The 12299-nt window shown below is 39.4% G+C and overlaps 1 protein-coding gene across 13 annotated transcripts in view; it reads right to left on the bottom strand.

The window, feature by feature from the left end:
* Positions 1-12299, bottom strand: part of GALK2 (galactokinase 2) — a 172105-nt gene that overhangs the window by 34086 nt on the left and 125720 nt on the right. For all 13 annotated transcript variants that reach the window (XM_024232183.3, XM_054531154.2, XM_054531151.2 and 10 more), the window contains 2 exon segments: positions 10874-11026; positions 1856-2066 (listed from right to left, as the gene is read on the bottom strand). In XM_024232183.3, the coding sequence (XP_024087951.2) occupies positions 1856-2066; positions 10874-11026 (364 nt within the window).

The following is a 12299-nucleotide window of genomic DNA, read 5'->3' as shown; positions in this document are numbered from 1 at the left end:
AAATTATTTAATAAGGCCTTTGGGGATCTGGGTCTGTCTACAACCTTGGCCTGATACTGTATCATTCTCTACTATGTACATTATTTTCAAGAAACACTCAACTATCTGTAGTTCCCTGGACATATAATCTTCTCTCACTTCTTTCTGCCTCTGTATCTACTGTTTTGTCAGACTGGAATTCTTTCCGACTGTTTGCCTACCTAGGAAATACCTATTTATTATTTAACTTTTGGCTGCTTGCTAACTCCTTAGTTAAGCTGGCTAGCTTGCTTATTTATTTATCTATTTATTTATTTATTTATTTATTTGAGACAGGGTCTCGCCCTGGAGTGCAGTGGCACAATGTCAGTTTACTGCAACCTCTGTCTCCTGGATTCAAAAAATTCTCATGCCTCAGCTACCTGAGTAGCTGGGATTATAGGTGCTTGCCACCATGCCTGGCTTATTTTTGTGTTTCTGGTAGAGACAGGGTTTTACTATGTTGGCCAGGCTGGTCTCGAACTCCTGGCCTCAAGTGATCCACCCACCTCGGCTTCCCAAAGTGCTGGAATTACAGGCATGAGCCCCTGCACCCGGCCTGAAGCTAGCTTTGACTTCTTTGTTTTCTGGTCTCCCTAGACCCAAGTACAACTCCATCACCACACTCATCACTCTATTAGTACCTCCGCTACCAAGCATTATTCTTAGCACATTATACAGATTATTCTTAGAAGCATTCCTGTTACGCCTATTTTCATGGCAAAACTGAGGTAAACTTTAGTCTACTGCCTTTCTGGAACGAGAGCCAGCAAACATTTTCTGCAAAGAACCAGATAGTAAATATTTTAGGTTTTGTGGACTATTTAATCTCTATCACAACTACTCAAATCTTATAGTGCAAAGGCAGCCATAGCTAATACATGGCCATGTTGTAGTAAAAGTTTACTTTATAAAAACAGATGGCAGGCCTGATTTGGCCAGTAGGCCATAGTTTGCTTATTCTGGTTCTAAAGACTCAATCAAGCTTCATCAAATTAAATTGGATCGACAGTGTTAGAAACTAAAACCCAATCCCTGCTTCCAAATGATTCCCTTATCTCATCCCAAAGTTTTCAGTACTTGCAGCCTTTAAGACATTACTTTGTGGGTAAATCCACAGTAGCAACTCAACAACCAGTTGTAGAACTGAACTGAATGAGACAGAAATGGGTCCCTGAGGCTGATGTCTGTATTAATCTCCTACTCATCCCCCATAACCATCCACTAAGGGCAACTGGATCTTAACTAGATGTCCTTGCCCCCAGTACTGATTTCTCACAAATAGATAACCGCTAGTCTAAGAGGAACAAGCCAGCCCAAGACTCCATCCTGTGCCTGCAACATTTACCTGGCCTTCATCTCAGTTTCTGATGTTATTGGTATAAAAATAAAGTTAATTGAAAGCAGACCACAAATAGGAACAAGCTTCCACACTAAAGTGGGCCACAAGTTTCAACCTAAGAAGTGAACACTTTATAGTGTTCTGAGTATTGTTTCACAGAGTTAGAGCAGTTCTCTTAGTCCATTTTTTATACAAGTGGCATAATAACCAGAAAAAAAATGGATAAGGGAAAAAAAAGATAAAAAAGAGAAGCTTACTGAATTATAAGCCCCTGAAAGACAGGAATCATGTCTCATTCACCCTTGCCTACCCAGCATAGTGATGAATGAAAGAATGAATGAATACATTTATGAAGCTAAGATTCTAAATAATTAAGCTTGCCAAAACATAGTCTCCAAATTCCCTCAAGTATTCTTTAAAACCAGTGGAAAAATTGAAACCTTCCAGCTGTGAGTGAGGGAATAACCTATATCTTACTTTCTCCAGCCAACTCACCATCTTGAGTGTTTGGACTCAGGATTTGGGTTCGGAGTTCCTCCAGGCTAATTCCCAGACACCTGCAGATCTCCTCAGGGTTATAGGGTTCAGGATGAAGGGCATCTTCTGTGACCAACAGCATTTCTTCTAGACTAATCCCTAGTTTAGCCTGCACCTCCTCCAGCCTCAGTACTTTGTCCCATTGCAAGCTTTTGTATTTAGCCAGGAGCTGCAAATTCAAATCAAGATAATGGTCAGTTTTGATTCAGAATTTGATGTGTACTATTTTAATTAGCCAGATTCAACTTTAAGCTGTTTTTTGTTGTTATTGTTGTTTTCCATTCAACCTATCCAACTTTCCCACCATTACTTGGAAATGCATACTGGCTTCAGATGCCTGGAATTAAACATGTCTGTATTACACTCACAGACTAGGTAAGTATTTGTCCTGAAACACACACGCACACGCACACACACACAACTAATCCCTCACTGATTTTTTTTTGGCCTGTCACCACTTTCCCTCAGGGCTGTTTCTTTGAATAATTTTACTCTTTTATCCTTATTCAGTTCATGCCTACTGCATTCCTCCCTAGGAAGTCAAGAGAAAACTACTTAAATCTCATGTGACCTGGGTCCTGAGAGGATACTGTATGTCCAATTAGGGTACTTCCTGTTTACTATATGTCTCTTTGAAAATGGCATTATATGGGCATTTGGGGTAAAGTCCTAAATTTGAAATGAAAACCTCATTGGTGACTTTATGTGAAGCACTTCATTAGGTCACTGGTGGTAGTAGAGCTGTATGTTCCTCTGGGTCCTGAGAGGATACTGTATGTCCAATTAGGGTACTTCCTGTTTACTATATGTCTCTTTGAAAATGGCATTATATGGGCATTTCGGGTAAAGTCCTAAATTTGAAATGAAAACCTCATTGGTGACTTTATGTGAAGCACTTCATTAGGTCACTGGTGGTAGTAGAGCTGTATGTTCCTCTACCCTCAAGAAAAAGAGTTTGGCTTCTAACTGCATCCCGAGGTACCTCCTCAATCTGACAGTGAGGGTTAAGTACAAACCAAATCTGTAACCACCCATGGGAACCCCAATCCAGAATATATTTCTGTCATTCTCCCCAAGCAATATCAGAGTAGGTGGCAATCAAAACCGTGAGGATTTCTCTCATCCTGAGGTCTACAATATTCATTGCCTGGGTGTGAAGACAGAGGGGCATTTTAAACAGCAAAAAGAAACAAGAGAAGGGGAAATCAGTCTTCAAGAAAATGTGCATCTGATTTACTCTTCCATTATGTTGATGATTTTCTTTCTTTTTGACAGGAAGTGGGGTTTACCAAAAGACTATTGTACTCTGGTTACGGCCACTGACTTCTTGAAGAATGTTAATAACAGAAGTTCTTATATTAATTTAATCCTCTTTTTAAAACCCTGGCTCATATATTTGAAATGAGTTAATGATTTTAAGGCCAAACTGGGAAACAAAACAATAGAACTACGATTTTCGGTTCAATTATTTCATGGAACATGGTGTCATTTAAAACAAAAAACAAAAAGCAAAAAAAAGAAAAAACATAGCGAAACCTCGTCTCTACTAAAAATACAAAAATTAGCTGGGCATGGTGGCATGTGCCTGTCATCCCAGCTACTCAGGAGGCTGAGGAATGAAAATTGCTTGAACCCAGGAGGCAGAGGTTGCAGTGAGCGGAGGTCGCGCCACTATGCTCCGGCCTGGGTGATGAAGTGAGACTCGGTCTCAAAAAAACAAACCAAAACAAAAAAACAAAGTAAGTAAACTAGTTAATAACAGAGTTGGAAACTGAATCCAGGTCTTATAACTCTTTCTTGCTTCTCCTAGGCCACATTCTCAATGAGGTATGCATGATAACTATATCATGTTACCCATATGAATTCAAATCACCGATCAAGTCTTAGAAACGCATTTCAAAACACAAACCTAGATCTGTGCTAGAAGTGAACATTCCAGTAATTTAAAAACACTTTGATAAATGGGTTCCTTCCAAACAAAAAAAGAAAAACATCACAGAACTGCCCCCAAGAGATGACAGTGGGCTCTTTCTAACAAGCTTTCAGTCCACAGTGATCTCCAAGTTCCCATTCCCATTCTCTCTTGAACCAGTCACATTGCCCCAGGCACTTGATCCAAGAAAACTGAGCCAGTGATGTGTGGGGAGAAAGTCTGTAAGCGATGGCTACAGCCCACAAGATTCAGTTTTCAAAGGCAGCCTCCTGATGTGCTCTTCTGCAGACTGAGGCACTAACATAGAGTTCACATTCACTCCAGCAATATCCCACTTTACTGTGACACCAGTTGTCCAGTGAGCCCTCAGCTGGAGAATCCACACAGCCAATTTGGTGTGTATTTCAATTAAGGATGAAATCTACCATATGCCCTCAATGACAGCTGCACAGCCCGTGAGCTGTTGAATTACACTACATTGAGGGAGTCAAACAGAAAAGCCTCTTAAGCCCTTTGAAATTTGGCTTGAAAAACAGAAAGATGACTTTCAGATGAAGGAAATGGGTGGATAAGATCACCGTTGCTCAAAGACAGAGCTTCATGAAGGCACTTGTGGCCCAGGTGACTGGCCTCCTTCACATTTGTGAAGCAGGACTAGGAGTCAGGGCTATGGGTTATTTTGTCACAACTTTCTCACTCAGTAGTAGGGTGGGGAAATAAGAGAAGGCAGTTCTTTGTCCACATTAACCATTTTCTTTTCACCATGGCGAACATTAAGTATTCATATCAGATACCACTTCTGAGAGGTTCCTGAGCTCTGTTCCATGCTCTGTGGACAAGAAAGCAGGCAACAAGTGCTTTGTCCACAGTTATGGAAAGAGGCACTGATAAATGGTGCTAAAACTCTGTTTTAGGTTGATTTCTCTCAGATGCAGGCCCTGTGACAAAAATTTGAGGGTAAGAATTTGAGGGGAAGGTGATCCTAAGAAGCATTAATAGAGGAATGGAAAGTGAGACAGGAAGAGAAGCCAATTTGAGGTGTACTGATGTTGGCAGGTGAGTCTGGGCCCGCTGAGCTTCAAATCACAGGTTCTCAGGAACCTGTATGTGTAAAGCTCAGTCATGTCCTACCATGGGCAAGAAAGCCAAAGTATTTACCCAATAACTCCCAGTTATCACTGATTGAGGTGGCTCTCAAGGATATTAACTCCCTAGCACTTTCAGGTTGTCCCAGACACAAACAAAAATACTAAGTCCTCTGCTCTTGGTCTGAGACTCCCTGGGTCTTCTGGTAAGAGGGTATGGTAGAGAAAGTGTTAAGATATTCATGAAGAATTCTCATCATCTCCTACTTTTTAGTCAACTTCTAGTCCATCCTGCCTTCTCAAAACCTATCAATGGCAGCACTATGCTTTTCACCAACCGTTGCACCTTGAAGCTGCGGCCCTTATTGACTCAACACTTTTTCTTCATTTCCTTCCTTCATGTGCATCTGCTCACAGTGAGTGTCTACTGAGTGCCTATTACTTCCTAGGCTCCAGGCAGACAGCAGTGAGTAAGGCACACATGGCTCCTGACCACGTGCAGCTCACAGTCCACCAGAAAAGACAGAGGTTAAATTAAAACTACGTTTAACATTAAGAACTTAATCCAATTATGATAAACTACTGTAATAGAAAAATACAGGACATGGTAAGAGCACATAAAAGAGTGTTTCACCTAATTGAGGTCAGGAGGTAGTCAAGGAAAACTTCCTCAAAGTAATGAAGTATATGCCAGAAGGAAAACAAAAATCCAATCATAGAGAGCCTGTACCCAACCCTTACTAGGTCCAGTCAGAGCTTCTCTCACATCTCTCCCTTTTTATCCCATCCTCACTGATACTCTAGTACCTACTTCTCTTCAACCAAGGCAAAAGCTCCTGCTGTCATATTAATATTTCTAAAATACCTTGCTAACAACCACTGCTTTCAAAGCCAAGCCTAGGTAAGGCTGAGCATAGCACTGAAGGTCCTGCCACGATCTGGTTCCACTAAACACATTACCCCTATTCCCCAGTATGTATGTCCTCTGCCATGCAGCTCGGACTCACCATTGCCTGAATACTCCATGCCAGAGTCTTGGCAGAGTATGCACTAGTGAATCAACTGGCTGTGTGAAATTGGCTACATTCTTGAGTATTTGGTTTTTCTCTGCTCAAATTCAAGGAAACTGCCAAAACCCTGAGAATATTATGCCAACTTCTCCTCCCATTCTATCACCAGACAAAGAATAAGTTTCATACCGACTACTAAATGACAGGAGCTGAAAAACTGGGTGACTGATGGCCCCTGACCAGACAGGCCCTGTAAAGAATCACTGTAAATTTTCCTTGAAGTGTCAAAGGATCATATGAAACTCTCTCCTTCACTGCTTCTCATGTTGCCACAAGGAGCTCAGGGTATGCAAAAAGCAACAGTATAATTTCTCTTCCCTACCTGACTTCCCGTAATACTTATCATGGGCATCACACATTTTATTCTTCAACATAACTAAGGGATACTGTATAAGAAAAGCACTTCTGGAAACATTTAAGCCCCAAATGTGTGTAAAATATGAAAAATGTTGTACCTACTAAAGATCCCTGGCTACTTTATCATAAAAATGTGCTTCATTAAGATATCATTTATACAAGTAGTAATTATAAATCTCTATTGAGTTTGCTTTGAAAAATTTTTAATTTTAGTCAAACGCTCTACAAGGCTCTTTTTATGAATTTGCATCAATTAGCTTTTGAAAGCTGATGGAGAGAGAGAAAGAGACAGAGACAGAGAAACAAGATGAGAAAGAAATTGAGAATAGAATAAATTGCTAGCATTAATGCAAAACAAAGAAAAATTGTCTTTATTGGTTTAGTGTACTTCTCTGTGTTAACCTGATTAAAAAAAGGTACTCATTTTCAAAAATGGATCTGAGAAAAATAGGAAGAAAGGAAAAATAAATGTTATTCATTACAACTTTGCCATGTGGAGCCCTAGCTGATTAGTCTCAGTCTCATTTTCAAAACTATCTTGATTAGCCATTCTTCAACTGACACTTCATTATTGTTGTTGGAAAACAGAAAGTTTGCTCAGATTGAGATAAGCTTTTTTTTAACCTTTTTACATGAGAGTTTATTTATTTATTTAATGAGACCATCTTCAAACAATAATTATATTCATTCACATGTTGCCAAAAATGGAAGAATAGAACCATATTGCAAAGAAAATATGCTTAGTAGAATTCCAGCCTATATTCCTAAGCAAAAGCATATTCCTAATATCAATATCTCTGAGTAAAGTGCACATTAGCAGTTATGTCTTCATTTCCCTTTTGTATAAAACCTGGGATTTTAGTGATTTGCAGCAACATGATTTGGAAAACATTTTCCATCTTGATAAAGTCTTTCATTTTTCTTTCTTCCACATTTTAAAAGAGAAAAATTCAGAGTATTTAAAACAGTGTGTTTATCTACGTCAATTGGGAGGAGTGTGTAGCAAAAAGCCAAACTCAGATGCCAATTTTGCTGACCAAAGTACCTCTAAAATGCATATGGGGTTATGCAGTTAAACTGAGAAAACATCCTCAAGAACAGGAGGTTCTGCAGTGGATTAAGATCTTCAGCTACTGCTTCCAAAGGAGATGCCCTTTTTCTAGTTAACTCTCAAAAAACATTTCCACATCCCAATAACTTTTACTACAGAGACTCAGCACTACAATTTTATCCATCATTTTCTTCTTGTATCTTTGGGAGAGTAGTCACAACATGAACTGATTTTACATGTCTAATAGTTGTTTCAGCTCACCTATGGATCTGGTAGAGGATATCTAATTTCGTGATAAAACTTTGAAAACAATGTTGTGTATGTTTGAGGTCTCCTTAGGAAGGCAACACTTACTCATCAACCTCAAGATAAAAGGTCAACAAGACTAAGCCCTCAAACAAATAAGACACTAATTTCTTCCATCTCCTGAAAAAGGAAGTGTGTCGTAAAAGAAAAAAAGTTCATTGAACCCTTGATATTAAAAAGTTTACAGCACTGTTTCTCTGCACATATGCACCGATCAAATACTATGAAGAGTCCAATGTTAAAGTAATTCTATCACATTATTTTTAGACATTATCTTAATAGGTAAATTAAAAATTCAAAACATTTAAATCATAATTTTTCAAAAAATGTATGCCTCCAAATATTCCAGAAACAAAAAGCTTTTATTTTCCTCACTCAGTATATCTCTAATTTCCTGGATTTCCCAACCTCAGAGGATAGAAGTAAGAGGAGAAGTGCTAAGTCAGTAACAAAGGAAAACTACACTTTACACACCTCCACAGACAGGATCTAGGCCAGTGCTGAGCATACAATAGGTACTTGTAAAAAACTGTGAAATTGTGCAAAATAAGGTACAGAGCAGGTGATACAGGGAGTTGTCATTCATCTATTCAACAAATGTTTATCCTGTGTCTCTTCAGCTTAAGCATCACATCAAGCATTAGGGACATAAGAGTTAACAAGACAAACACAGCCTCAGCTCTCAGGTAAAACTGAATCTGAAAGAAGAGACAGACATTAAATAAATGATTGTGAGAAGTGCCATAACTGAAAAATGAAGTGCTTCAAAATATAAAGGGGGCTCTAACTTAGTCTAGGAGTAAGGAAGTCAGGGAAGGCTTCCTTGAGGGACATTTAGACTAAGACTTCAAAGAGGGCTGAAGGAAGAATGTCCTGGGCAAGTGCAAAGTCTCTGAGATGAGAATGAGTCTCATGGCTGGAGTGTAAGGAAAGCAGGTGATGCTAAGAGAAGAAGAGGATGAGGTGCACAGGTCTCAGATATGGTGGCTCTCCAGGTGGTGATATGGACTTTCTACTTTATTCCAACGAAATAGGAAGCTTTTGAAAGGTATTAAGCAGGGGAATTTAAATTGCTCAGATTTAAATTTCTAAGCCATCGTGCTGTTATTTAAAGAATGATTGGGAAACAGATGAGCATGAATTTAAGGAACAGTGAAAAGGCTAATGTGATAGTCAATAAGTGATGATGGGACCAATGGAAAAATATAAGGTCTGTGAAAGATTGAGTTCAATTTCAACATGCTCAGTTTGAGAGGTCTATGATTCATTCAAGTAAAGATGGTCAATAAGGCATTGGATATAGAGGTTTGGAGCTCAGCCAAGAAAGCCTTAGTTGAAGATATTTATTAGGAAGTCATCATCATAGAGATGGAAGTTGAAGCTGAGGGCATGAGACCAACAGAAGAAAGACCACTAGAAAGAAGAAGACGACCAAGGCCAAGGCCTTGAAGAACACCAACATTTAAACATCTGTGGGAGGAGGAGTGAATTCCTGCCATCCCTTCATCCCTGCTCAGGGTGGGTCGGTGGAGGGAATGGCTAAAACTAAAAAGAAATAGCAACAAAAACATAAGGAGGAAAAAAAAACCAGCAAGTGAGGTATACTGGAAACCTAAGGAAGAGAATGTTTAGAGAGGGAAAGACTGGTTAACTCTGTTGAAAGATAAGAAATAACAATGAGAAATAAGATTAAGACTGAAAAGGGTCCACTGGATTTACCAATGAAAAAACCTTTGGTGGCCTAAGAAAGAGCAAATTCAATATTGTGGAGAACGCAGAAGTGAGATTTTAGTAAATTAAGGAATAAGAGGGAGGTAGAGGAGTAAAGATAACATATATAAAGCAATTTTTGAGAAGTTTAGCTGTGAAGAGAATGAAAAAGTAGAAATAGAAATAGTAGATGGAGAGAGTTGTGAGGCTTAGGGTAGACTTTTCTAATACAAAATACTAGAATAGGTAGAGTCTGATAGAAAGGATTTAGTAGAGAAATAGAGGTGAGGAACAGGTTAAAGATGGAGTGAGTTCCCTGCAGCCACACATGGAAGGGCTGGCTTTGACAGGAGATGCAGATATAGAGAGACATGCAGATATGATGGCAGGAAGCCAAAGTCTATGTAACCACATCTATTTCCAACATGAAATATGGGAGAAGATCACTTTTGGAAGTTAGGCTGAATCAAGTAATGCGTGTTTGAGAGAAGTAAAGAAGGTCTGAAATTATTACTACTGAGAAAATAGATTTCAGGCTGTATTTAGGACCTGGTAAAGGTTGGTGATCATAAGTCTTAGGTGACATCCATCAGTATCCATCAGGAGATCAAAACAAGAGTGGAAGAAAGCACAGTGGAGCTCCTGACCCAGAATCCACTTCCTAGCCTCCAGCCTCAGTCCTCTCTCCAACTTTCTAGTCATATTATGAGCTATTCTGGATTATTTATAATATTTAATTACTATGTCACTTTTTGGATCACTGGATTACTTACTATCTGATCACATATTAACCATTTCCTGTTTCATAATCCCTTAACTTGAACTCTTAACTCTACTGTCCACTCTCTCTATTCCCATGTCCTATGCCCCTTTGTATATCTTCATGCTGCTAGAACTACAATAGCTACTCAGTGACTACTACCTAAATAGATTTAAGGTTTAACTGTGGTGGTTTTCTAAAGACAGACTTCCAAGACTCCCTGCTGGTTTGTGTTTCCCTAGTAGACATGTAAAAATCTTCTTTCTGGGTACGGGGTCTGGGGGGACTGCACCAATCCTGTATTTTTGGAGTAACGAATGATAACCCAATACAAAAACTGCATCTTAGACGACCAGGAGGGGTGAGGCTGCCATCACTTTTGTTGAGGAAACAAGACCAGCTGTGGTCATTTCCATCAATTGTCCCCAACTATCTTTCTCCACCCATAGACCTAACCCATAACTCTGCTTCACATATATAAGCTGCCCTTTTCTTCCCAGTGCCATCCCAGAAGACTCAACTGGTTCATCTGTCTTCTGAGTTAGAAATCAGATTTCTCTGTACCCAAAGACCTTCAGTTGGAATGCTGCTGCAGTCAGAATGTTGCCCTAAAATTTGGGGAAAGAAATAAAGTAATAGAGAACAATGAAAATAAAGACAAGAAAAACCCTACTTCAAGTTTCACTAGCTTTCCAAGTTCATACCTTTGCAGCCAGCCGACACTCCATCACCCTGATATTGAAATGGGAAGTTGCTGCTTTGTTCATCTCCACACAACTGTTGGCAATCACAAACACTGCTCCACTTGGGAGTTTTACATCGGTTGCCCTCAGAGGACTAAATTCTATCAACTTGGCCTGTTAGAAGAAAAATGAAAGGAGAAATATAATTTATTAGACTGCAGAAAATGTTCAAGTGTTTATTTATCTTAAAGTGTTTTGTCAAAAATGCATTCATTCATTCAAATATTACTTATTCACCTCCAGGCGCTGTACTAGGCACTGAAAATACAACAGTGAACAGGAAAGACACTGTCACTCCTCTCATAGAGCCCGCAATCAAGTGGGAAAGACAGTCTAGTAGACAGACAAATACCTTTCCAAGTTGTGTTACAATGGTAGCAAAGCACAGATGCTATATGGATACATAGCTGAAGCATCTGATCAGTACAGCCTACTGTAGGCTCCACTCAGTTGAAAAAGAGAAATCTAAACTGAGTCCTAAAAGATGAGCAAAAGTAGGGCAGACAGAGAGTTTCTTTCCTCAAAAAGCATGTCAAGAAGAGGGAAGAACTTCGGCAAGTCCAGGGGCAAAAAACAACATGGAATGTTAATGGAGCTACGGGCATGGAAATTTGGTTAGAGCTTACAGTTTGAGGGGTGAGAAGTGGTGAGAGGTTAGGATAGAGGGGTAAAGCAGGGGTCAGATGGTGAAGTGTTTTGTAAGCCCAAAGAACTTGGACTGTGTTCAGACTCTATAGCTAACTTACATTAACATCAGGACTCTGGCCCTCAGGTCTGCCTGTTGAGTCTCATCCAAAACACCCAAAGTATTTTCTTAGTATTAAAACAAATTTCCTCATGCCTCATGTCTTTGGCTTAGGGGAATCAATAACAAATATTCTTAATAAGAAGGAATCCAGGTGTTCTTGGAAAATAGCCAAGCCTGTAGGAATCTGATGAAAAACTAAGAAAATGTTTTAAAGAAATGTTTGCTCTATTTGGGAAATGAGCAGCATATGAGCAACAACTAAAACCTCTGCTCTCCTAAAGGAGTTGGTAGCCAAGGGGAAGTGGTATCCAGCTAAGGAATTCATTCCTGGCTTACTGTCAACATTCTTTTTCCCACCACTGAAGCCCGAAAAATGTTGACAGGAAAAATGATACCAAAGAGTAAATTATAAAAAGAGGTACTGTGAATATATGTGGTAAGAGAACTATGATTTGGGTTTAAAACCAACATGAGATTATAAAAATGCATGAGATGAAGTGTTTTAGGATAGGAGCGGGAAATGAGGCTCCAATAACTAGGGAACTGAGAAAGCTCATCTTAACAATGAAGAAAAATAGAAGAGGGGAAAAAGCTAGACACATAAGAAAAACAGACCTGAGATATCATTCTGGAAGCATA

This window comes from Pongo abelii, chromosome 16 (assembly GCF_028885655.2).
Source record: "Pongo abelii isolate AG06213 chromosome 16, NHGRI_mPonAbe1-v2.0_pri, whole genome shotgun sequence".
NCBI classification, from domain to species: Eukaryota; Metazoa; Chordata; class Mammalia; order Primates; family Hominidae; genus Pongo; species Pongo abelii.
Note: the sequence above shows the minus strand (reverse complement) of the source record. Positions and strands in the feature narration are given on the sequence as shown.